The sequence below is a fragment of the Nicotiana attenuata genome, unplaced genomic scaffold (assembly GCF_001879085.1).
Source record: "Nicotiana attenuata strain UT unplaced genomic scaffold, NIATTr2, whole genome shotgun sequence".
Taxonomy (NCBI): domain Eukaryota; kingdom Viridiplantae; phylum Streptophyta; class Magnoliopsida; order Solanales; family Solanaceae; genus Nicotiana; species Nicotiana attenuata.
In genome coordinates, this window is record NW_017670803.1 from 395525 (window position 1) to 423217 (window position 27693).

The window sequence follows — 27693 nt, forward strand, 5'->3', positions numbered from 1 at the left end:
AGTTCGAATTATTCCTCAAGAGAAGGGGGGCCTCTGGCCCGGAAGATGCCTTATATGGATAGGGTATATACTACTACGATTGGCTCTATTCCATGAGAGTCCCAATCAACTTTGCGATGTTAAAAGCGGATCCGACTAATTTGAATTCGCATTGAATAAGTTCTTTAACGAGAGTAAAGCATTTTCTACTGAATGGTTTTTTCGTTTCAGAATCCCACATATTCCACCGCACCTCTCGGTGGCTCCAAATTTTTAACTACTATCGTATCTATCCTACTAGATTACTGAAACTTCTTTGTGTTAAGATCAAAATAATAAAGTGTTATGCGAAAGCTAACAAAGTATACTTTCAATGACGATAAGTCACACAGTTGAAGAGTACGTTAAACCAAAGAGTCACAAATATTTAACGTGATTTGGTCAATTGACCTACATCCACAGGCTGAGATGAACAATCAAATATATAAAAGAGAGTACTCCCAATGTTTCAATTTAGATAACACGCTTTCCTTATTAGTCCGTTCAAAAAAGAATGACACTGTGATGACCCGATAGGTCACCTAGAGTTTTAAATCTTAATTCTGTGTTTTGAAGCCTCCAATAGCTTCATTAAGCCTTTCTCGATTTGTGTGTGCGGTCCGGGTACTTTTTTCTGGAAGGCTTTTTATGATAAAAATTGATAAAATATGAAATTTTTGCCTTAAAAATCCATTTGAGTAGACTTCGGTCAAAATTTTGGGCAAACAGACCCGGAACTGTGCTTTGACGATCCTGGAGGGTCCGTATCGTTATTTGGGACCTGTGCGTATGCCCGAAATCAATTTCGAAGGTCCCTAGCTCGAGTTACCGCTTTTTGTCGAAAACTGAAAGTTTAAAGGTTTGATGACTTTAAAGATTAGACCAATGTTTGACTTTATTGATATCGGGTCCGTATTCTGGTTTCGGAATACGATATAGGTCCACTACTATATATATGACTTGTCTGCCAAATTTGGTGAGAAACGGAGTTGGTTTGACGTGATTCGGACGTCCGGTTGTTACAATAGAAATTCTAAAGCTTCATTGAAAATTTCATTTTATTTTGTGTCCGATTTGTATTTCTAGGTGTTATTTTGGTGTTTTTGATCGCGTGCGCAAGTTCGTATCATATTTTTTGACTTGTGTGCATATTTGGTTTGGATCCCCGAGGGATCGAGTGAGTTTCGATTAGCCTACGATCCTTTTGAACTTAGAAGATTTGTTGGTTTTTCACTTCTGTTGGTTTCTGGTGTTTCCTTTTTTGCGATCGCAAATATACACTCGCGATCTGGGCTGGGAGAGATTTTATTCTATGCGAATACGAGACCTTGGTTGCTAACGCGGAGCGTTGGGGGGCCTACTCTTCGGGAACACGGCCAGTGAATCGCGAACCCGTAGTGAGATAGAAGTGGGGGCTGGGAACTGACTGTTACTCTATGCGAACCCAATACAAGGATAGCGAACGTGGATGCTAGGGGGGCTAAGCCTACGCGAACGCGTAGATTAACTCGCGATCGCGTAAGCTAGTGAGGCTTTGCTCTTCGCGAACGCGTCAGGTTTTACGCGAACGCGATGAACACCTGACACCAGTGATTAAAACAGTCCCAAAAACGGGATTTTGTTCATTCTTTCAAATTTTCAATTTTAGAAAACTCTAGAGGCGATTTTCCCAAGAGCTCTTCTCCCCCAATTCGTTGGTAAGTGATTTTAACCTACTTTCTTTCAATTACCCATTACATTTCATAAGATTTCCACCTCAAATCTAGGATTTTCATGGTAGAAATTAGGGATTTGGTTAAATTAGGGATTTTTCTAAAATTTGAATTTAGACCTTAAATTGGTGTCGGATTTCGAAACAAATTACGTAACCGGGCTCGGGGTAAATGGGTAATCGGGTTATGGTCCAAATTTAGGGTTTGGACCAAGCAGGCCCGAGGCCGATTCTTTGACTTTTTGGGGGAAAATGTGGGAATCTTAAATTTATGCAATGTTTGATTCCTTTAGCAGTATTTGATATTATTGAGTCAATTATGGTTAGATACGAGTGGTTCGGAGACGGATTCTAGGGTAAAGGCCCCGGTAGAGCTCTGAGTTGACTGCGGAGTGAGGTAAGTGTTGAGTTTAACCTTCTCGATCATATCCCGAGATATTGACAGAGATATTGACTTCTATATTGATTTGGCTCCGGTCACTCAGCCCATTTCTATTCTGCCATACCATATGGCCCCGCTAGAGTTGAAATAATTGAAGGAGCAGTTGCAAGATTTACATGATAAGGGCTTCATTAGACCTAGTGTCTCGTTATTTGTGAAGAAGAAAGATGGAACGATGAGGCTGTGCGTAGATTACTGGCAGTTGAATAAAGTCACCATCAAGAAAAAGTATCCATTGCCGAGGATTGATGACTTATTTGATCAGCTTCAGGGTGTCAAGGTGTTTTCGAAGATTGATTTGAGGTCTGGCTACCATCAGTTGAGGATTAGGGCATCTGATGTCCCTAAGACAGCTTCTCGGACTCGATATGGGCATTATGAGTTTCTAGTGATGTCATTTGTGCTAACGAATGCCTCAGCACCATTTATGGATTTAATAAACCGGGTATTCAAGCCCTATCTGGATTCCTTTGTGGTTGTGTTTATTGATGATATCTTGATCTACTCCCGCAGTCGAGAGGAGCACGAGCAGCATCTTCGGATTGTACTTCATACTCTGAGGGATAGCCACTTGTATATCAAGTTTTCAAAGTGCGAGTTTTGGTAGGACTCGGTCGCTTTCTTGGGGCACGTTGTATCGGCAGAGGGCATAAAGGTGGATCCTAAGAAGATTGAGGCAGTTCAGAACTGGCCTAGACCCACTTCAGCTATGGAGATCCGGAGTTTCTTGGTTTTGGCGGGATATTACCGTCGATTTGTGGAGGGGTTTTCACTCTATAGCAGCCACATTGACCAGGTTGATCTAGAAGGGTGCCCCGTTCAGATGGTTAGAAGAGTGTGAGGCGAGCTTTCAGAAGCTCAAGACTGCCTTGACTACGGCGCTAGTGTTGGTGTTGCGCACAGGTTCAGGATCTTACATGGTGTATTGTGATGCATCTCGTATTGGGCTTGGTGCAGTACTGATGCAGGATGGAAGGGTGATTGCATATTCGTCGCGGCAGTTGAAAGTTCATGAGAAGAACTACTCTGTTCATGACTTAGAGTCGGCAGCCATGGTTCATGCGCGGAAGATTTGGAGCCGCTATCTTTACGGCGTGTCGTGCGAGGTATTCATGGATCATCGGAGCTTGCAGTATTTGTTCAAACAAAAGGATCTCAATTTGAGGCAGAGGAGGTGGTTGGAGCTATTGAAAGACTATGATATCACCATCTTGTATCATCCTGGGAAGGCCAATGTGGTGGCCGATGCCTTTAGTAGAAAGAGAGTGAGTTTGGGCAGCCTTGCGTACATTCCAGTCGGTGAGAGATCGCTTGCATCAGATGTTCAGGCTTCGGCCAATCAGTTCATGAGGTTGGATATTTCAGAGCCCAGCCGTGTTCTAGCTTGTACAGTCGCTCAGTCTTCCTTGTTTTAACGCATCAGAGAGCGGCAGTATGATAACCCTCATTTGCTTGTCCTTAGGGATACAGTGCGGCATGGTGGTGCTAAGTAGGTTACTGTCGTAGATGATGGAGTTTTTAAGAATGTAGGGTCATGTTTGTGTGTGCCCAATGTAGATGGACTTCGCAAGGTGATTCTTGAGGAGGCCCACAGTTCCCGGTATTCTATTCACCCGGGTGCCGCTAAGATGTATCACGATTTGCGGCAGTATTATTAGTGGAGAAGGATGAAGAAGGATATAGTTGCATATGTAGCTCGGTGTCTAAATTGCCAGCAAGTAAAGTATGAGCATCAGAGACCTGGTGGATTGCTTCAGAAGATAGAGATTTCTAGGTGGAAGTGGGAGCGTATCACTATGGATTTTGTTGTTGGACTCCCATGGACTTAGAAGAAGTTCGATGCAGTATGGGTTATTGTGGACAGGCTGACCAAGTCAGCGCATTTCATTCCTGCGGCAGTTACTTATTCTTTAGAGCAGTTGGTTGAGATTTACATCCGCGAGATCGTTCGTCTTCGCGGTGTGCCCATGTTTATCATTTATGATCGAGGTACGCGGTTCACCTAGCACTTCTGGAGGGCAGTACAGTGTGAGTTGGACACGCAGGTTGAGTTGAGCACAACATTTCATCCTCAGACGGATGGACAGTCCGAGCGCACTATTCAGATATTGGAGGATATGCTCCGAGCTTGTGTTATAGATGTCGGGGCTTCTTGGGATTAGTTCTTTCCACTTGTGGAGTTTTCCTACAACAACAGCTACCAGTCGAGTATTCTGATTGCTCCCTATGAGGCATTATACGGGAGGCTGTGCCGATCGCTAGTTGGATGGTTCAAGCCGGAGGAGGCTCGGTTGTTGGGTACAGATTTGTACATGATGCCTTGGATAAGGTCAAGATTATTCAGGATCGACTTCGGACAACGCAGTCTAGGAAGAAGAGTTATGTCGACCGTCGAGTTCATGATATTGCATTCATGATCGGAGAGAGGGTATTACTCCGGGTTTCACCCATGAAGGGTGTGATGAGGTCGGAAAGAAGGGCAAGTTAAGCCCTTGGTATATCGGACATTTTGAGATTCTTCAGAGAGTGGGTGAGGTGGCTTACAAGCTCGTGTTGCCACCTAGTTTATCAGCAGTCCATCCGGTGTTCCATGTGTCCATGCTCTGGAAGTATCACGATGATCCGTCACATGTATTAGATTTCAGCTCAGTCCAATTGGACAAGGATTTGACTTATGAGGAGGAGCCGATGGATGTTCTAGCCTGGCAGGTTCGACAGTTGAGGTCAAAGAGTTATCCTCCAGTTCAAGTGCAGTGGAGAGGTCAGTCGTCGAGGCAGCTACTCGGGAGTCTGAGTCGGACAAGTGGAGTAGATATCCACACCTTTTCACCAGCCCAAGTACTTTTCTATGTTCGTTTAAGGACGAACGGTTGTTTTAGAGATGGAAAATGCGATGACCCGATAGGTCATCTAGAGTTTTAAACCTTAATTCTGTATTTAGTAGCCTCCAATAGCTTCTTTAAGCTTTCCTCGATTTGCGTGCAATGTCCGGGTATTTTTTTGTTGAAGGCTTTTATGATAAAAATTGATAAAATATGAAATTTTTGCCTTAATATTCCATTTGAGTTGACTTTGGTTAACGTTTTGGGAAAACGGGCCCGGATTTATGTTTTGATGGTTCTAGTGGGTCTGTATCGTGATTTGGGACGTGGGCCTATGCTCGGAGTCGATTTTGGAGGTCCCTAGCTCGAGTTACCTGTTTTTGTCAAAAATTAAAAGTTTAAAGGTTTAGTGGCTTTAAAGATTTGACCAATATTTGACTTTGTTAATACCGGGTCCGTATTCTGGTTCCGGAACCCAGTATTGGTCCACTACTATATTTATGACATGTCTGCCAAATTTGGTGAGAAAAGGAGTTGGTTTGACGTGATTCAGACATCCGGTTGTTAAAATAGAAATTTTAAAGCTTCATTGAAAATTTTATTTGATTTGGTGTTCGATTCGTAGTTCTAGGTGTTTTTTTGGTGTTTTGATCGAGTGAGCGAATTCATATCATGTTTTTGGACTTGTGTGCATATTTTGTTTTAGATCCACGAGGGATCGGGTGTGTTTCGAATAGCCTACGATGCTTTTGAACTTAGAAGATCTGCTGGTTTTTCACTTCTGCTAGTTTCTGGTGTTTCCTTCTTCGCGATCACGAATATAATCCCGCAATCGCGATGGGTAAACTGGGCTGGGGGAGATTTTGTTCTATGCGAACGCGAGACCTTGGTCTCAGACGCGGAGCGTTGGGGGTCTGCTCTTCGCAAACGCGGCCAGTCAATCGCGAACATGTAGTGAGATAGAGGTGGGGGCTGGGAACTGAATGTTACTCTATGCGAACGCGATACAAGGATCGCGAACGCGGAGGCTAGGGGGCTAAGCCTACGCGAATGCGTGTAGATTAACTCGCGATCGCGTAAGCCAGTGAGACTTTGCTCTTCGCGAGCGCGTCAAGTTTCATGCGAACGCGATTAACACCTGACGCCAGTGATTAAAATAGTCCCAAAAACGGGATTTTGTTCATTCTTTCAAATTTTCAAATCTAGAAAATCCTAGAGGCGATTTTCTCAAGAGCTCTTCTCCCCCAATTTGTTGGTAAGTGATTCTAACCTACTCTCTTTCAATTACCCATTACATTTTATAAGATTTCCACCTAAAATCTAGGATTTTCATGTTAGAAATTGGGGACTTGGGTAGAATTAGTAATTTTTGTAAAATTGGAATTTAGACCTCAAATTGGGGTCGGATTTCAAAACAAATTACATAACCGGGCTCGGGGGTGAATGTGTAGTTGGATTTTGGTTTAAATTTTGGGTTTGGATCAAGCGGGCCCGGGGCCGATTTTCTACTTTTTGGGGGAAAATGTGGGAATCCTAAATTTATGCATTGTAATTGATTTATAGCAGTATTTGATATTATTGAGTCAATTGTGGTTAGATACGAGTGGTTCGGAGGCAAATTTTAGGGATAGGCCCCGGTAGCTCTGAGTTGACTGCAGAGTGAGGTAAGTGTTGAGTTTAACCTTGATTTGAGGAAATTAGGAACCCTCAGACTATGTGCTACGTGAATTCCATGTGTTGCGGAGTATATGCAAGGTGATGAGTGCTTATACGCCGTCGAATTACTTGTTTCCCTGATTTTTTCCATTTTTCCTTAATTATCTCCTTCCGCGCCTTAACTGTTTTGTGTTCTGAATGCCTTCCATGCTTTATTTGCTACATGTTAATCATTGTTTCTCCTGTTAAAAATGTTAGACCATTTCATGCTTTCATGATTCGCTGTTATTTGCCTTAATTGACTTACTTGCACCTTCTAGTTGTTTTTTGCCGGACTTGTCTTGCCGTGTAATATTACGTATGTGAATTCCCAAGTTGGTACAAGGTTTCCTTTCTGATTCAACTTTATATTCATCAATCGTAGAGGTTCTTGTAATTTGAATTGTGGATTTAATTGTACTCAGTAAATATTTGTACTGATATGGTGGGATCCGGTTGTATGCCACAACAGGTGAAATAAAGGTGAACTGATATGGTGGAATAAGAGTGAATTTGTACTGATATGGTGGGATCGGGTTGCACGCCGCAACATGTGAAATAAGGGTAGATTGACACGGTGAGATAAGGGTAAATTATGATATTGATCTTGTTATATGATGGGATCGGGTTGCACGCCGCAACATGTATTTATTTGTTTATGATTGTTGTTATTATTACGGTGGAATTAAGGAGGATTGTGTTGTACGATGGGATCGAGTTGCGCGCCGCAACAACCTATGTGTTTCTATTTCCTTGTATTGTGTTGGTTCTCGGTGTTTTTCATACGGAACTCTAAGGATTTGGTAATTCTGATCGGCACTGGTTTTCTTTGAGGATTTAGCTATTTTTTTCAGTTAACTGTCTTATTTCGTTCTGTATTTTCCTCTCCCGTCTTTATTATATACTGCGTACAAGTTGTAGTGTAAGTCACTTGCCTTAGCCTCGTCACTACTTTGCCGAGGTTAGGCTCGGCACTTACAGAGTACATGGGGGTCGGTTGTACTCATACTACAGTCTGCACTTCATGTGCAGTTTTGGAGTCGGTCCCAGCGGCGGTTATTACCATGCTCGGATTGGCCAGCTTTGTAAAGACTTGAGGTACAGCTGCTCAGCGCCCGCAGCTCCTAGATTCCCTTTTCCTTTCTATTAGCTGTGTATTTTTCCTTAGACATCTTTATGTTTTATTCAGACAATTATTTTTACTACTCTAGTAGCTCGTGCACTTGTGACACTCGCTCCAAGGTTGTATCAGATATTTCAATTGTTATGGCTTTCACACTTTACTTTTGATTATTACAGTTATTTCAGCCTTTACTTTATCATTTAGTTTGAACTGTTGAAAATAGATAAATTGTTCTAACGTTGGCTTGCCTAGCAAGTGAAATGTTAGGTGCCATCACGATCCCGAAGGTGGGAATTGTGGCTCATGACAGACACATTTCTATAATAGGAAATAAGTCAACTTTAAAATCTTTATTTTTTCATTATACCCTTAATAAGAAGTTTTTATAACCACACAAATGTCATAGTCTCACAAAGCTTTTACTCTTTATGCTTTTAAGACCACAAATTTCAAAAGTCTTATTTTTTTCAAACTTCATGCCTATTCAAACTAGTTCATCTAAATTAAAACGGATGGACTATAAAATATCGAGAGAACAACCTCCAAAAGAGGAATACAAAATGCGGCCGCGACAGAATTTCGCGGACCGCGGTGAGGATTGTGCGGCCGCAGTGAATTTTATGCGGACCGCAGTAGAGGTTGGCTCAGGACTCCGGCCGCGATGGAAATACGCGGACCGCGGACTGGAAGTTCAGAGGGCACTATATAAGCGAGGTCTAGGGTTCTATTTCACATTTTGACATTGGGAGCTCGGTTTGAGGTGGAATTTTGAGAGTTTTTCAAGGAAATCATTGGGGTAAGTAATTCTAACTCGGTTTTGTCTAATATTCATGAATATATCATTGAAATCATCATTTGATTCGTGATTTGGGGTGGAATTTGGGGAAAAATTTGTGGACTTTCATAAAATGAACTTTTGGGATTTGAAAGTCGATTCGAAGTCGGAATTGAGTGAAACTAGTATGGTTAGTCTCATAATCGAGTGGGTTATCGGATTTTTTGACTTTTGTCGGACTTCGGGACATGGGCCCGGGGCCCGGGTTTTGAGTTGACTTTTTGACTTTTGATCTAAAGCTTAACGTTTTCTTATGGTATTGATTCCTTTAGCTCGTGTTGATTGTATTGAATTGTTTGTGGCTAGATTCGAGGCATTTGGAGGCCGATTCGAGAGGCAAGGGCATCGCGGATTAGGATTTTGACCGATTTGAGGTAAGTAATGATTTTAAATCTTGTCCTGAGGGTATGAAGCCCCGAATTTCATATCGTTTCACTATTTTCAGGTGACACACATGCTAGATGACGAGCGTGCGGGCGTGCACCGTTGGGGATAATGACTTGGTCCGTTCCGTAGCAGCTATTAAGTTGCGTATTTGACTTAAAACTATACGATACTTATGTGTTTTAGAAAGAATTTCTATAATTTGGGTTGAATGCCATATTTGTGCCTCGTGCCAAGCTGTTTGGACCCTTAGGAGTGTTTTCTATTATTTCCTCACTGTGTTGACTTAAGATCTGTACTCAGTCATGCTATGTTTTACTGATTTCATAACTCAGTCTTTATTACTCCGTTTTTGATGCATAAAATGATATTTTGGGCTGAGCACCCTGTTTTACTGATAGCCCGAGTGGCTTGAGAGGTTTTTGACTGAGTGAAGCTGAGGGCCTGTGTTGTGAGGATATTATGGGATCGAGCTGCGCACCGCAGCATGTTGTTACTGATTTGTGATTATGAGAGGCCGAGGGTCTGATTGATTATGACACGAGGTGGCTTGTTATAGCGCTTGGGCTGTAGAAGCCCCTCCGGAGTCTGCACACCCCCAGTGAGCGCGGCTACCCTGAATGAGTGATACGATGTTTTTTCCCGAGGGGCTGTTCTTGATTCATGTTGTGCCCAAGGGGCTGTTTACGAGCGATTGTGAGGGTTGCCCGAGGGGCTGATTCTGAGTGATGTTATGCCCGAGGGGCGGTTTATATTCATGTTGCCCGAGGGGCTATATACGAACTATGTTTCTGCCCGAGGGACTGATTATGATTTTCACCATTTTTACTCTAAATTGCATTGAGTCTCTGTTGATACTGTTGGAAAGCATCTTCAAATAATTTTACCGAAAACTGGATTTTAAATGAGATGATTTGACCCATATACTGATTTGGAAGCATGTTGTACTTACTGAGTTTTTATGATGTGGATAATATGTGTTTCCTACCGCTCAGTCTTTATTTACCTTTATTACTTACTGAGTTGGTGTACTGACATTACTCCCTGCACCTTGTGTGCAGATCCAGGGGTTGTTGAACGTGCTAGCGAGCGTTGATTTTTCATCCGCCGCGGATATTTGGAGTTGGCAAGATAGCTGCATAGCGATCGCGGCCTTGCTCTTCTCCCTCCTATCTCCCTATAGATATTAGTAGTTGACTTCCAGACTACTTTAGTCTTGTTATATTTCTGAACAATTGTAGTATTTGCTCATGACTTAGTGACACCCGATGTCGGGCTTTCTTTCCGCACTTTTGTTTTGTTTTGAACTCCTTTATGAAAGTTTTATATTAAATAGCTTGGAAATTAACTTTGAAATGGAAATCGATTTGTTTGGATAATGTGTCGGCTTGCCTAGTACCACGATAAGCGCCAGCACGACAGAGTTAGTTTTTGGGTCGTGACTTAAAAGTGGTAGTCTATAACATTTGTCTCAAAAATTTCCCCATAAACAAGACTCTCGAACCTCTTATGACTACATTATGGATGCTACCAATTGAGAAGGAAGGATCCTCCACTTTTAGAAGTCCAAAATATTTTCCTCCAAAAAAAATGACTAGCCAAATATGAAAGAATTATATTTTATTTTTTGTAAAAGGTAAAATTTTTATGGTAAATATATTGTCCTTTCTTCAAAAGATAAAAAATCAAATATAGTAAAAAATCTAGACAAATACCTAACACTTTGTTCATACGCATATTGTTTCCATATTTATAGTTTTTAGGAAGTCTTTGATTGTTGAAGTTTCGAAATGTTATGAAATAATTGATGATTACTGTTTAAATAGGTAGTAAATAACTGCAGATTATGTCCGAAGATTGAAACCTAACTCAAATATTTTCAAATCGAAAAAGGTCCAAATATACCCCTGTACTAGAGAAAAGATTAGTTCCAAAGATGTTTCTGTCATTATACTATTGGTTCAAATATACCCCTCTTTCATTAAGTTTGTCTAAGTTAAACTTCCAATCTTATCTGGCACTGACATTTGGTGAGGTGGATGCAACGTGGCATGCCATCTCTGTGCCCCTAACACATTTCACCCCTCCCTTCCATTTTTTTCCACCACTAAAATTTTCTTCCCCTTCACCACCATTGCCACCATTACCGCCACCATGAACAATATTGTATTTCAAAGTTTAGTCTTTTATATATATTTGTTTCTTCATTCATCGCTCGCATTGGATTCGATACAACCCTAAGCTTCTCGAATTTTAGGTGAAGTCTCTTCCTCGAGAAACTAGATAATGTCTTTATGTACTACTAGTATGCATGATACTGGGATGACGAATTGAAGTATTATTTTGCAGACTCGGGTGCGCAAAGCATTTACAGATGGTACTGTTCAGATACTCCGATATGGTCTGAGTTGACTAGCTGAAAATTCAATATTGTTCTTAGTGGTGGTTATGATGGCAATGGTGGTGGAGAGAAATAAAATTTTAGTGGAAGAAAAACAAATAGAGGGGAGGGGTAAAATAGGTTTGGGGCGCGGAGGTGGCATGCCATGTGGCATCCACCTCATCAGATATCAGTGCCACGTGGTATTGGATGTGCATCTTGGACAAACTTAACAGAAGAGGAGTATATTAAAATTTATAGTATTATGATGGAGGTATATTTGGACCCAAAATGTCACGACCCAAGTTCTCTCTCCGTGAACTGTCGGGACGGCACCTAGTCTCTACGACTAGGTAATCCTAACAATTTGCGGAAATGAAACAAGATACGAAAATTAACAATTAACATGTAAATATAATAAAGGAGTTTAAAATGCCGCTCGGCATATACCATAAAAACACTCTCGAACTGAATATAAACACTCCCAAAACCTGGAATCTCATGAATCACAAGTTACAGAAGTACATAGTGTTTCTAACTCCAGAAATCTAACAACGAAGAAAATACAGGAAGTCTATAGCTTAAGGAGGAATAGAGAGGGACTTCTAGGTCTGCGGACGCGGCAGATATACCTCGAAGTCTCTGAGATCACCTCGCCTCACTGGAAGTATGGCTGAGAAGAAGTACCTGGATCTGCACACGAAAAACATGTGCAGGAAAGGGCATGAGTACACCACAGCGGTACCTAGTAAGTGCCAAGCCTAACCTCGGTCGAGTAGTGACGAAATTAGGTCAGGGCTTTACTGGTTTATACATATATTAAGATAAAACAGTATGAAATATCGCAGTAGAGTTAAAAATGCTAACAGTCAATGAAAAATGAAATCACATGAACAAATAACTCAGTACACAGAGATAACAACAGGGGATCTCCGAGATACCGGCCCGTAGTCCCAAACGTAAATGTACAGAGGATCTCCCGGGATACCGTCCCATAGTCCAAATCGTAAATGTGCAGGGGATCTCCTGGAATACTGTTCCGTAGTCTCAAAATAAATATCCAGTGCAGGGGGATCTTCCGGGATACTGTCCCGTAGTCCCAAACATAAACATACAGGGAGATCTCCCGAAATACCGATCCGTAGTCCCAAAATAAATATACAACTCATTCAATGTACACAACAGTTCTAGCTAGGAAAGATCTACAGTTCTAATCAAGTTCGTAGCAAAGAAGACGGGTAATTCTTACTCTAAACATGCTTACGCAGAATCCAGGTAAATCAATTAAAGCAAATAAGGCAGTTAAGGCACGTAAGCATGCTTTCCTAATCTAAACAGGAGGCGACATATACTGGTATTGCTCAATTAAAGGAAAACATAGATATTTACTTAATGAAAACGGGGTTTTTCAACAATTAGCATGTGTACGCACTCGTCACCTCACGTACACGGCATTCATATAACAACAGTACCAAAATCCTAAGGGGAGTTCCCCCACACAAGGTTAGGCAAGCCACTTACCTCGAACCAAGCTCAAAATCAATCCGAAATCACGCTCTTGCCATGAGTATCCAACTCCGAGTGGCCCAAATCTAATCAAATCAATTACATTACGTAAATATAGCTACAAGCAACTCACTTAACTAATGAATTCAAAGCTAAGGCGAAAAATGCCCAAAAATCCTCCTCGGGCCCACTCTCGGAATCGGGTAAAAATCACAAATTATGAACACCCATTCACTCACGAGTTCACTCGTACAAAAATCATCCCAATCCGACGTCAAATTCCTATTCAAAACTCAGATTTTCAATTGGGGAACTTTTTCCCCCATTTCCAAACTTCCACTCTCAAATTCCTTAATTAGATAAGGAAAACAACAATAGATTAATGTATTAGGACCAAATTAGAATTAGAATTCGTTACTCAATAGTTCTCCTTCAAAATCCCTCAAGAAATCGCCTCCCACCGAGCTCCAAAAGTCCCAAAATTGAAATGGGATAAAACCCTCGATTTGGCCCTTTTTCTGCCAGAGATCTCGCTTCTGCAAGGGGTGCACCGCATCTGCGGTCCTGCACCTGCGGAAATATCATCGCAGGTGCGAAGGTCACTTATCCGGGCTAGGGCCGCATCTGCGGTCACTGGGCCGCATCTGCGATTCCGCATCTGCGGTCCCCCAGCCGCACCTGCGGTTCCTGTTTCCTTGGTCCATTTCCGCTTCTGCCACTACCCAGCCGCTTCTGCGGCACCGCACCTGCAATCGCACATCCGCATGTGCGATTATATCAGGTTCAGCAAACTTCAGAAAATGCCTAAGTCCAAATCAAGTCCGTTAAGCATCCAAAACTCACCTAAGGCCCCCGGGACCTCAATCAAACATACCAACCAATCCTAAAACATCATACGAACTTAGTCGATCCCTCAAATCACATCAAACAACGCTAAAACCACGAATCACCCTCTAATCCAAACCTAATGAACATGATTTTCCAAAATTCTACAATCGATGCCGAAACCAACCAAACCAAGTCCGATTGACCCCAAATTTTGCATACAAGTCATATTCAACACTAAGGACCTACTCCAACTTAAATCGGATTCCGACCCCGATATCAAAAATTCCACTATCGGCCCGAAACTCTAAAAATTCAACTTTCGCGATTTTCAAGCCTAAATAAGCCACGGACCTCCAAAATACAATCCGGACACGCCCTACGCCCGAAATCACCCAACGGAGCTAACGGAATCGACAGAATTCCATTTCGGAGAAGTCTTCTCACTGTTCCGACTACGGTCTAATTCTAAGACTTAAACTCTCATTTAGGGATTTAGTTTCCCAAAACACTCCGAAACTCAAGATGAACCATCCCAGCAAATCACAATAGCATAAAAAATCACGGGGGAAATAGTTAATAAGGGATCGGGGCATTAATTCTCAAAACGTCCGGCCGGGTCGTTAAACAAAATATAACGAGGGGTATATTTATACATTTTCTCATATTACAGTGATATATTTGGACCCAAAATATAACGAGGGGTATATTTAAATATTTTCTCATATTACATAGATATATTTGGACCTTTTCCGTTTTTAAATTTGAGCGTAGCTTCTAGGAAAACACTACCAATATGAAGATATTTTTTTTAGTATCTTGGTACCTCTATAGCTACAGTTGTGTTTTCACATATAACCAGGAAATAGACTTGTAACGATAGACTTGTTCACTCACTCCTTTTTCTAATTTTGGTATATGAAACGCTTAACTCTTTTGGTTAGTTGGCCCGTTTACTAATAGATAACTGGTGTATCTTTAAGGAAAGATATTCTTTTGATATTTTTTAGTACCTCTATAGCTACAGTTGTGTTTTCACATACGGAAAAGGACCATATACGCCAGTGAATTACGCGAATTAGGACAGATATGCCCGTCGTTAATGGTTTGGCACATATATGCCCAATCTGTCCAATACTTGCTCATTCATGCCCTTAGTTTAACGGACTATTTTGTCTTTCTTAAATAATTAATAACCCGACCAAACCAAAATCTACTGACCCGATCCGTTAGGACCCGACCCACCCTTATTTCAAAGATATTTTTTGATATATTATTTTTGTTTGATTGAGAAATTGTGTATTTATTTATGTGAGTAATTTGATAATCGTTTTTTTTGTTATACAACATTTCGGAAAGTAATCCTACTAAAAGTAGTAATTGATATTTATTTATTATTTTAATAATATAATATTTGAATTAGGTTATGCTTTCTTCAAGCATTTTACCATCTATTTTTATTTTTCTCAGTGGTGCTTGTTATGAAATAATTAATTAATAAAAATAAAAAAGAAGCACCACTATTTAAAAAATTTATTAATTATTTCATAAATAAATTTGTAATGGAGAAATAATCCAATAAACTAATATTCAATCATATAATGATCACTTATCTAAACAAAAAAACGGATCCATCAAGTTAAGTTATAGTGAACATGGAGTTATTCGTATTTGTATTGGTGAAAAATACAAATAGACTGTGAGAAAAATAACGATAGATGGTAAAATGATTGAAGAAAGCACAAACTAATTCGAATATTATATTATTAAAATAATAAACAAATATCAATTACTACTTTAGTACGATTACTTCCCGAAATGATGTATAACAAAAACAAATCGATTATCAAATTAACTCAAATAAATAAATATCATTATCACACAATTTCCCAAATCAAACAAAAATAATATATCAAAAAATATCTTTGGAATAAGGGTGGGTCGGTCATAACGGATCGGGTCGGCAGATTTTGGTTGGGTCCGGTTATTAATTACTTAAGAAAGACAAAATAGTGGTTCCGTTAAACTAAGGGCATGAATGAGCAAGTATTGGACGGATTAGGCATATCTGTGCCAAACTATTAACGACGGGCATATCTGTCCTAATTCGCATAGTTCACTAGCATACATGGCCCTTTTCCGTTGAATCTTTCATACTTAACATAAAATTCAGCATTACACAAAACATGGTTTGACTGTCATTTTTGTTGCCCACATAATTAAATAATACTTGTATGTGCTATGCAGGAATCTATGTATTATTTTATTATGCTGTATCAAAAATGCAGAGTAACAACCACAAGCTATTACAATAAGCAAAAAGTGATCTTGAGATGTTCTCTTCTTCATTCCAGAAAGCCCCCTTGTTTGTAACTTTCAACTGAATCAATTAGAGTTTCCTCCAGTGGCCTATATTGCCAACCCAACTTCTGCAGTTTCTCTGAACTATAACTTCCTTCCTCCATCAAATCAGTAAAGCTGTAAAATAAACAGTACAATTCAGGACAACAGATTTAATTGAGGAACTTCTATGCACAAGTGTAACAGTACACCCAACTAGTGACATGCCCGCTTTGAACCTAGGGTTGCACGGCCTTAAAACGCGTCGCGTCACTAATGCCTAAGGGTTGTTTCCTTATATATCCAGCATCTCGCCGGTTAAGACGTTTTAAAGTCGTGCGGGCTTAGGCCCAAAACAGACAAGTGAGGAACTTCTATGCAGAAGGACAAGAAGACTACTTATCAATAGACTCAATCAAATAGACCAAATTCATCATGCACTTTTTCCTTTGTAACTTCTTAACCAAACGCATCACGCACTGGAAAAAGGAATCACAATCCCATAAGAGAAGTCGATTTCGTTACGCCGCTTTTTTGTAACTCTTAAACCAGACACAGGAAATAGGACACTAGATTCCGATAAAGAAGCCTAAGGTAGAATTGGAGAGAAATTCACCATTTAGGATAGTTGTAGTTGGGGTAGTGTCTCTTCAGCATGTCAACCAAATCCTGTGATTTCACTTTATGAGCCGTGCATATGTATCTACCTTCAGCTTCAGGTCTCTCATATACCAGCACCAGAGCTTCAGCTAAATCACGTACATCTATTATAAATCGGCTCTTGTTTTCCAGCTCTTCATATCCTTCTATATGAATGACACAAGAGCGTAGGCAGGGAGAGGTCAGTCACTTCAAGTGAAAAAATGAAAGAACCATGACCATGAATCCATATACATGAAAACACAGAAACAACACATGAAGCCATTAACATAAGAAAATGCAAAGCAACTCAGATGATACAAAAGCGGATAGACTTTTGTAACCGAGACTAATGTTCTCTTTTATAACCAAGAAATTCTAGAGGGCTAGTGGCACACAGTTCAAAACTTGATCGATGATGCGCCTGCCTCTCTACCCTTTTCCACTTAAATAGTAGGCTCTTGTCTGCAGCAGGCTCGAACTAATGACATGTGTCTAACCCAAACTCTGCTCTTACTCCTAGACCAAAGTCCTGGGAGCTACATAGAAATTGACATGCATTAACATTAAACACAATGCTTAGTAGCCCTTGGTGCATAGTAGCTGGAGGACTTTTATCTAAACAGGCAATACACTCGAGAATTCATAGCTAAAGCCATGCTTGAAACACTAGAGTAGAAGGATGATAAAGCACCTGAGGATGCTTGTAACCAAAACTATATCACAAACTGGCCTACTAAATTTTATCAAATGACCAATATATATTTCTTTATTTTTTTTATTTTATAGATAATAAAGAAAGTCTTCTGCAATTTACATAAAAGGGAAATGGGGACGTGATGCTGTCTCTTTGTCATAATAGATAATTGTGCAAAAATAAATTGGTCAAAGGGAGTATATAAACTTCAGACGAGCCAAATATGGTAACTTAAGCTAGAGGGGCGTCCGGCAGTTGTCCAAAGCATCTGGGGGTATAAAGTGAATGTATAGATAAGGAAGAACCCCTTAACTAGTGCGTGGAATTCAACATAATTATTTTATCTAAATGTTATGGACGAAAAGTCCTAGCTACCACCAACCAACATATTAAGCATAAAAAACTACTATAAACTTGAGCAGTTGAGCTCAGTCTCATAAATACCATGCTAAGGTAGACATGCTACCAAGCTGCAAAGCAATTCAGGTTAATCCAGCTACATGGACAAATAATATTGTAGAAATTTTCACTTGTAGCTTAAATGATATGCCTTAAAGATAACTAGACAGCACCATTTTGCATTCAATGATCTCTTACTCATTGTCAAGCACCATGTATTTTGGAGAACCAAATGTCAATATGACAAGACTTGTTATAGTTACACATGTAAATCATTTTGAGACTTTTAAGCATTGGCAATGAATTTAACAAAACTGCATGCTGAACACATGTCTTGTGGGAAAAGTGAATTCTGTTTATTTACCAATGAGCAACTCACGCAAGCAGAGATGTAAAATAGAAGTAATGCAGAAACATTAAACCAGTGAGGTATAACTATGCCTTGTTGGGTACCTTTCAGCAGCTTAATGAGAACCAAACTACTGGCATTTGTAGTCCTCTGCAACATTGGCCCCAAAACAAGTGTTGGAAGCACAGTTATCATATCAAGTCCAGTTTGTTTTGCATATGACCAAGCTTCTTTCTCAGCCATCGTCTTAGAAAAACAGTACCAGTTCTGCATGCATGTGGAACCACAAAACAATCAGATAGGAAACTGCTCTAGCAAAATGAGCATTCAAGATTCAAATCTGAAATTCTCACCAAAACTAAGCCAATCAGACAGGAAACTGCTCCAGTAAAAAAAGTATTCAAGATACAGATTGTAAATTACTTTACCAACACTGAGTATTCAAGATACAGATTGTAAATTACTTTACCAACACTGAGTATCATACTAAGAAACATGTAGATTATTAACTAAAATCTTAAAATGTCCACAGATCAAATTCGTAAACTTGTATCAGTAAAGAAGTTACATTAGTTGCTTTGCAGTATTCACTGTCCGACCAACAGGTCTCGTCTTTCACTTGGCCCTTCGGCCAGTTGGGGTTCAAGGCAGCAGCAGCAACAGAAGATACAAACACAACTCTCTTGATGTTTGCTTCAGAGCATGCCTTCAGAACATTAAGTGTGCCTTTTACTGCAGGCTCAACTAGTTCTACCTGCAATCAAACAATTGAACATATGAAGAAGATAATTTATTTGTGCAGAACTAGAGCACAGTGGGATTCGTTATTTCCAAAACCAAACTAGAAATGCAGATCGTTTGATCACAATACAATGTATCCTGGATGGACCTGATTTTCCAATGTCTAAGACTCCAAATGGAGGAGCTCTATAGATAGCGTCTCTTATTATAAGAACTCAACTGGTCAAATTCAAATCAAGTGTCTCCTTTTGATGAATGATCGAAAGAACCACTTTAAGTAATGAATATTATTCAAATATTGAGACGAAAGAACTCCTTTGCTATCAGAATATCCAATATTTCGAAAACAATTCACTGATTACCCATAGTCAGGAATAGAATAATTGAGGGAAAGATATTACGATGATAAAAAAATGACTGGCAAAAGATAAATTGGCGAATCTCTGTTGAAAAACTTTTTTGAATAGTACTTTGTGTAATCCCAATATAAATTCACCATCTTGTTTTTCATTCAGTCGAAATATACCTCAGAGCACTTTCAACAACTAATAACATGTACTAAAGATCAATAGGCTAGACTACTCGTGAGTCATGAAGATTCCACTTTTACCTGGTAGTCATAAAGTAAAACCAGAAGATGTGATTCATATTAACAAAGTGAATAAGCTGATAATCTCTTAATTCGTGGAGGTATGTAAAAACTGGACACTGGCCATGTTGGTTTATTAGTTTACTCTGTTTTAAATGTTTAGGGAACCTAGTTTTCTTCTACATGTGGTCACAAGAAAAAATTTAACAGGTCATAGCAAAGTCACACCTCGGGATTTGGTACAGAGCTTGAAGGGACGGGACTAGCAACGTGAAATACTCCATTGCATCCTTTGATGGCTGCAGCAAGCGAGTTGTAATCTAGCAAGTCTGCCTTGAAGAGTTTTAGGTTCTCAGCAGCTTTGTCAAGGTTCTTCAAATGAGCATACTTGTCATCAGCTGCAAATTGATTTACAATGAGGCCTCTTCAGAAATTTTCAGCAGAAACTAAAAAACCCCTACAATTTTAATTATTATACCATGTTACCAAACAAGAACGATGTTTTCTATTTGGGCGCATTGGATGTATGAAAAATATGCTACCTTTTGTTTCTCATAACACAGTTAGTTTCTTCAATGTTATCAGCAGAAAGGATCATGAGTAGAGGACAAGGGGGGAACACAGCAAGCGAAAGGATGAATCAACTATAAATATCTCTGAAAATCTAGGTATTGCCATAAGATATAATTTACAGCCGTTCTCAATTCAGTTCTCAAATTATTCAAGTCAATCGAAATTCTCCTTTAAAAAAAAAAAGATATTTTGATTGCAAAAATTGGTGCAACTGTAAGTATTAGGTCAATATATTCCGCCTTACAAGAATAAATTGAAATATTTATAAATGATCAATAAAGCCGACTCAACTAATTTGGAATAATTGATTGCTTGCTTGAAAGTTGAACCAATTTCTTAGGAATATTCACCTAGAGGCTAGAACATTCGGTTGAAATAAAGGGCTCCTTCCCAGCTGAGGCTCCTAACATATACTCCGTAGTTTGAAAACTAAGAACAGTTCTAAAACACAACTGACAATCTTGTCGAAAAAAGTTTTTACCTTTCTTTTCAATACTATTACATATATTGAAAAGTAGAAAAATAGGAAATAAGGATTTACTTACAAGGGTTTCTAACGGTGCCATGAACGGTGTAGTCTTTAGAAAGGAGAAGCTTAACTAGCGACGTAGCGACGTAGCCACCTGCTCCTGTTACACACACTCTGCATTTCTCCCCCATCAACGCCATCGCTCTCTGCAATTATTTATTTCCCTTTTCCGTTTCCTTTCTCACTGCCACTCTTGTTGCATTAGGATTTAGGACCATTCACACTATAGTAGTACTCTACTTTCCTTTTTATTCTCTTCCAAAACAAAAACACACATATTTTTAAATTTGAAAATAATTCAACTTTAAACTCTTTTATTTTACCCATTTATCTTTAATGAGTAGCTTTTATAGCCACACAAATATCATGACCCCACAAACTTTTTATCCCTTAAGCTTTTAAGATCACAAGTTTCAAAAATATTTTTTAAATATAAAACCTAATAACCATATTACTAAAACTGGAAGTGTCTCGAGTTCCTAGTGTACCTTTTTTTTTGTAGTTTTAGAATTTTACTTCCCTAATGTCTAGTATGAGTGTTCTCTCGTCTTACCAATTTTCTATTTTGATGAATAACAAGGAACATGAAATAATTTGATTTTGGACTCGCACTTATATATGGAAAAAAAGAAAGAAATGTATTTACTCGCATTACAAATTATTTACTCCTATTAAAAATTTACTCTTATTACTTATTTACATCAAATTATATGTCTTATATTTATATTTTTAACACTTATCCATCAGGAAGTGCATGGATTAAAAACATTTAAATAACAAATCTAACCTTCATAATTGCAAGCAAACTTATATCTTGGTTGAAAAGTTATCATATACTTTTAATTTTTATGTTTATACTAGTAGTTCGTTATAACACATCACCTTTAGATACAGTCTCATATCGTCAAAACATAAGAGGGATGCTAGGTATATAAGTTAACAAGCTTTAGACTTTAGTGACGTGTTTTAAACATGTGAGGGCCTAATGTTTGACCAAAAAGTGTTAAACTCTTTTTAGTTAAATTAATTTAAATGAATGGATAAGGGGTAAATCCTACTCAAAGATAATTGACTCTAGATTAATGAATGATAAATAAGAAGAGTTGTGTAAGGTTAGGCTCATGAACTCATTAAGATAATGGAAAAAAAATCTAATGTATATGATGAGCTTACATTCATTCGTGACATTGTTAATCCATATTGTAAAATAGAGAATAAAGAAAGAATTCACCATTAATGACCACGGGGTGTATCTTTATTTATTCCATAACAATAGCTACAGAAGATGAATAGCAAAGCTCTGAACCTTCTCTCATCTTTTAGATGGATTCTCCTATTCACCTCTTTTGTTAGTGAAGAAGTGTGTGATTTGTACGAATTTTTCTTCCTTAGTTCTCTCACCTAGTATATATACTAAGTATTCTCCTTTACACAACGGTCATTAGCCAGAGTACCTCAGCCCCTTAACTGTGTTACAGTTTGACCCTCTGAAATGTTGTAACAACCAATTCACTGTACAAGCATTCTGAGTACACGACCTCGACCGTGGCCGAGGTGCTTGTCGCTATAGCTTTATACGAATGCGACTTCGGCCCAAATGACTGTCGTTCCTCTTTCCGTAAATTCCTGTTTGGTCAGATTTCGACCCACACAGTTAGTCCCTCCGCCTATTGAGGTCGTCTTTTGGCGAGCTTGATGGGCGGACTCTGTCGATTCGAAAGTTGTGACAAATCTGAGCGCTTTGTGCGAGAGGCGAGTACCCCGTCACGAGGTAGCGACGTGACGTTTCGAGAGCTGTATCAGACTGTCACGTCTGTTGATACCCAATTTTCCCCTCATATTTTTTTAAATGTATATATACTTTCAAAATAGTATATTTGCATCATCATTTATCTATACATGCATTTTTTATAATTTTCCCTAATTTTTAGAGCTTTAAAGTGATTTTTCTGCATTTTAATTACTTAAATAATTATTAATTATTCCTTCAAATTATTTTATGATGACTTAATCATTCAGATTACTATTGTGCATCCTCATATATGTTTCATAATATTTTTATTTTATTGCGTATAATTATGTTTGCAATTTTTAGCTATTTACCTGATTTCGCAATAATAGCCTATATTCATATATAATTTCTCTTTATCTATACTATTTGTGTCAAAATAGCCTTCTATAATATTATAATGCTAAATTATTATTGTTAATTATTTTATTGCATAAATAACATTTTTTTATTTATTAAAGTATTTTTTATAAATTATTTTTGTTAAATTTGTATTTAAATAATAGCCCATTTTTAAAATTAAATTCGGACCTAAAACTACCCAACACTTAATACCCTAGCCCAAAACCCCCCAGCCCAAATCAATTATCCCAAAACCAAAACCACCCTTTTTAAAACGACCCGGTCGGGACCCGTTTTGTATGACCCGCCCATCTTCCTTCAATCTTGGTTGTTGATCTCAGAGATCAATGGCTCACAGGCCAGCTCCCCTTTTAAATCCATTTAACCTAAACCCTAACCCCATTATCCCATTACCCGCCGCCTCTAAACTCTCTCTGTCTCGCCTCTCTGAAGAACCATAATCGCCGCCCTTCACCAATCCCCCTTTCTAATCCCGCTAGCCATGAGATTCTCCCATTATTTACTTACCATATTAGTTTTCCTCCGTTGTTGGGTGTTTCTCCATGGTATTACTTAGTATTATGGTATGAGTCTGACTATTATGGTTGTATGTTGTTTCTGCTAGTGTGTTTGGATAATACCTTAACTCTATGAAAATCCCCTTTCACTTGAATGAATTCCTTACTAAGTCCTGTGCTCTAAACTTGTTTCATGCCATCTTGTTTTTTTTTTAAAGACAAACACTATATTTTGATAACTAGGACCTTACTCCTATGTCGACATGTTTTCAGTAATGTTTTGGTGCATTTGCCATTCTTTCCTTTCTGTAATCATCAATATGTGTATCCCTTCATTATGTCCAAGTACTGAGTAACAAGGCATTAGATTAGACTTAACCTAATTTAGACCTTTAATTGTCAACTAGTCCAATCTATGTTTTGCAAACCTGTTTATTCTCCTAACTCCTATGATGACTAATTATGTGGCACTTTGATTATGTGAACCTGGCTTGAATTTGCTGGTCTACTTGACCAGTTGTGCTGTATGATCCTTCTGGAAATTTCTGTCCATCCTCCCTACCTGTTACTTTGGTATTCTGAATCCGAATTCTTAGCTGGCTGAAAGCCAAGGTGTTGGCCCAAGAACAGGTGAAGTTTTGAAGAATGACAACTGAACTCAGTCATGGACCAGGTCCATCGTGTAAAACACAGTCATGCTCAACCTATACATATGAGATGCACGTGAAGGAGATAAGTCCTACTGATCAAGCAGCAATATCTTCTGATCTGATCGAAAAGGTTGCATATTGGATAAGGGGAGAAAGTCTCCTTATATGAAGAGAACACAATTCGGATAAAGATAGTGTTGGAGTTTGAGATCTTCGAGGACTCAACTACGATAGAAGATCAGCAATTGAGTCCCAATCAAACTCTGATTACTAACCCATTAAAAGACAGTGATTGTTCTCTTTTACAGGTATTGCACATACGCAGAAGTTAAACAAAATTGAGAGCAAAAGAGCAAGGCGATTTTGCAAGCAATTTATGCGAGATTTGAGTGTGCACTCCTGAAGCTACTTGAACGAGATAGAAGAATCAGTCCCATTGTGTATTCCTTTTATTCTAGTTCAATTGTAGTAGGTGGTTTAAAATTGTACCTTTCAGCTTTCATAGAAGCAATTGTATTAGGTACCTAGAGTGTTCAAGTTATAAGCTAACTTGAAGTTGTCGCAACAGTTGAGGCTGTGTGCCACAACGGGATTAGAGTTAATCCTTAGGTTTACAAAGAGCTTTGTAAATGCTGTTTTGGCTCAGTGATTTTAGTGGAAGTTTGGGAAAATCCTACTGAGTAGTAGGTCGTGGTTTTTTCACCTTTTGAGCCAGGTGTTTTCCACGTAAAAATCTTTGTGTTCTTTATTTTATGTACTTATTATTCCGCAAACAGTAGTAGTTATTACACCTAGAAGAACCAGGTTCTTCTAGAGCGAAAATTGGGTACCACACAAATCAACCCCCCTCTTGTGTGGTATTGACGTTTAGAACATCAATTGGTATCAGAGCAGGTTATCCTTGAAGAGGTTAACACCTTAGGAAAAGATCAAGATGAGTGCACCATTTGGGAACTAGGAAGGGCAATCCACTGCTAGGCCTCCACTCTTCAATGGTCAGTACTATTCCTGGTGGAAGAACAGGATGAGAGATCATATCATAGGAGAGGACTATGAACTCTGGGACATAGTCACTGATGGTCCTTTGGCAACTACAAAGAAGAATGAGGAAGGAGTGGATGTGCCAATGACAAGAGCTGACTGCACTGCTGAAGATTTGAAGAAATGGGAGAAGAATGCCAAGGCCAAGAAATGGCTTGTGTGTGGACTAGGTCCGTATGAGTACAGAAGAATTCAAAGTTGTACCACTTCTAAGGAAATCTGGGACACTTTGCAAGTGGCTCATGAAGGAACACCTCAAGTGAAGAGGTCCAGAGGAACACTGATGTATTCTCAATATGAGAATTTCACCATGAAGGAAGGAGAAACCATCCAAGAGATATATATAAGGTTCACCACACTGACAAATGAACTTAAGTCTCTTGGAAGGATTATCCTTGAAGAAGACAAAGTTGAGAAGATTTTAACAAGGGTTCTGCCAGTCTCTTGGGAAAGCAAAATCACTGCTATTCAGGAATCAAAGAATATTGCTATCCTTAAGCTGGATGAACTAATTGGAAACCTTACTGCCTATGAACTGAGAAGGCAAACCATGAAAATGGATGCACCCAAGAAGGAAAGAAGTCTGGCTCTTAGAATTGCTGAAGGTTCAGATCTGGAGGATGCGGAAATGGCTATGATCACAAGAGATTTCAAAAAGTACCTGATGAGAGGAAAGGGTTCTTCAAGAGGTACAACCTTCAACAAACCAAGGGCTCCTGAGAAACAGACCAATGAGGGTTGCTACAAATGTGGTAAGACTGATCACATGATCAAGAATTGTCCTCAATGGGAAATTGAGTGGAAGAAGGAAAGGGTTGAACGAAGGAACAGGAAGAAGGAACAGGTTCAACCAAAAAGAAACAAAGGATCAACAAAGGCTATGGTTGCTGCCTGGGGAGAAACATCAGATGAGGACTCAGAAGATGAAGCTGGAGATGAACAACCACTTATGGCCATCGGAGAATCAGATGATGAACAAGAGTGTCACGACCCGGATTTCCCACCCTCGGGAGTCGTGATGGCGCCTACTAATGGGAGATAGGCAAGCCAAATTTAATTACTTTTTCATTAATAACATAATTCCTTTTTAACAGTTATCGGCAATAATACAAAAGCAACGAAATCAAATAATAAGCGAAAGTCTCAATATTATAGAAAACTGAATAAAAATGCGGAAAATCTCAACAAAAGCCTCTACCCAAGACTGGTGTCACAGTTTCACAAACGGTCTAAGAATACTACACATAAAGGGTCTGAAAGAAATAAACTCGACACTGTCTCCAGAATTACATGAAAGAAACAGGAATATAGATGAAAGGAGACGCCAGGGCCTGCGAACGCCTGCAAGGCTACCTCGGGTCTCGCTGGACTGAAAGCCTGCTCTCACTCTATTGATGCTGCTGTCCGAAGCCTGGATCTGTGCAAAACAGCACAGAGTGTAGTATCAGCACAACCGACCCCATGTGCTGGTAAGTGCCTAGCCTAACCCCGGCGAAGTAGTGACGAGGCTAGGACCAGACCACCAAATAAACCTGTGCAGATATATATACAAGTACAACGGAGACGTAGCAAGAAAATAACAATTTAAGATGGGGAAGGGAGCATGGTTCAGGGGCAACGGTTAGAAATAGAATTTCAGGAATAATAAAGCGTACATCTACAATTTAACTTCTAGCAGTAAATGAAGAGATAAGGCAACTTACATATTCAACTCATCTCGTTGCAGGCGTGCAACCCGATCCCATTTCTCAATATCTCGTGGTAGGCATACCACCCGCTCCCATTTCAATATCACTCGTGGTAGGCGTACCACCCGCTCCCATTTCAATATCACTTGTGGTAGGCGTACCACCCGCTCCCATTTCAATATCACTCGTGGTAGGCGTACCACCCGCTCCCATTTCAATATCACTTGTGGTAGGCGTACCACCTGCTCCCATTTCATTAAATCAATAGTTCCTCCAAAAGAAAATTTACTCTAACAAATACAACAATTAATACGATTTCATAAGACAACAAGTACACAAAATTTATGATTCACTAAGGAAAACAAATAATGACAAATAGCAATTAATTATGGATTATAAGGGGGGGGGGGGCAATTAGGCAGTTTAGTAAGTAATATGTTGAATGTCGCGTAGCAATTAAGTCACATAAACATGTAGCAATTAAGGCATAAATTCAAGACATAACGTTGCGCAAGGACACCTTGGTTCAATAATAACAAGTAACACGATAAAGGGAAATGTCAACATAAAGGATCACAGAAATAGTGGAATAAGACATTTAATGCACTTGAACTGATAACAACAAGAAATCATAGCAAACTACAATAAGTGCACGGCATCACCCTTCGTGCTTTAACACTCTTCCTCACCCAATCAACAATCACAAACAAGGGCAAGGGAATAAATAAACAATAATGGAAATCCCGGCAAGGGAACACAAACAAACAATTAGAACCCGGCAAGGGCACAACATCAATAATCTCAATGTCCAGACAAGGGAAAAGATCAATAACTCTTTCTCTTTCTTTCACTTTCATCTCATAATTCACATCATCACTCGAGCCAATGCTCCAAAGATTTACTTATCTCACATACCTTCACAATTTGTATTTCAACTCGAGCCAACGCTCCACGAAGTTTAAAGATCACAATTCCTTTCACAAGCTCTTTACAACATATAGAAGTCATTAATAAAGCATGGGAGGTGTAACAAAATCCAAACTATTCGCAAAATAAGGACTCACGGTC

At 39.2% G+C, this 27693-nt stretch overlaps 1 protein-coding gene across 1 annotated transcript; it reads right to left on the reverse strand.

Annotated features, from left to right (window-relative positions):
• Positions 1-15876: 15876 nt before the first annotated feature.
• LOC109243465 (cinnamoyl-CoA reductase 2-like) lies at positions 15877-20828 on the reverse strand. Its single transcript, XM_019410401.1, has 6 exons — positions 20614-20828; positions 19724-19893; positions 18734-18919; positions 18270-18432; positions 16698-16887; positions 15877-16219 (listed from the first exon to the last, which is right to left on the reverse strand). Exons 1-6 carry the CDS (start codon positions 20735-20737, stop codon positions 16087-16089), a joined length of 966 nt encoding a protein of 321 aa, XP_019265946.1. The 5' UTR covers positions 20738-20828; the 3' UTR covers positions 15877-16086.
• Between the last annotated feature and the right edge of the window lie 6865 nt (positions 20829-27693).

What these genes read in the sequence shown, in the direction of transcription:
- LOC109243465 (XM_019410401.1), bottom strand. Translation starts at nt 20,737, where the DNA reads ATGGCGTTGATGGGGGAGAAATGCAGAGTGTGTGTAACAGGAGCAGGT. An exon ending in TGGCACCGTTAGAAACCCTT is followed by an intron (nt 19,894 to 20,613) that starts GTAAGTAAATCC and finishes ATCAATTTGCAG; the next exon opens with CTGATGACAAGTATGCTCAT. An exon ending in GCTCTGTACCAAATCCCGAG is followed by an intron (nt 18,920 to 19,723) that starts GTGTGACTTTGC and finishes GTTTGATTGCAG; the next exon opens with GTAGAACTAGTTGAGCCTGC.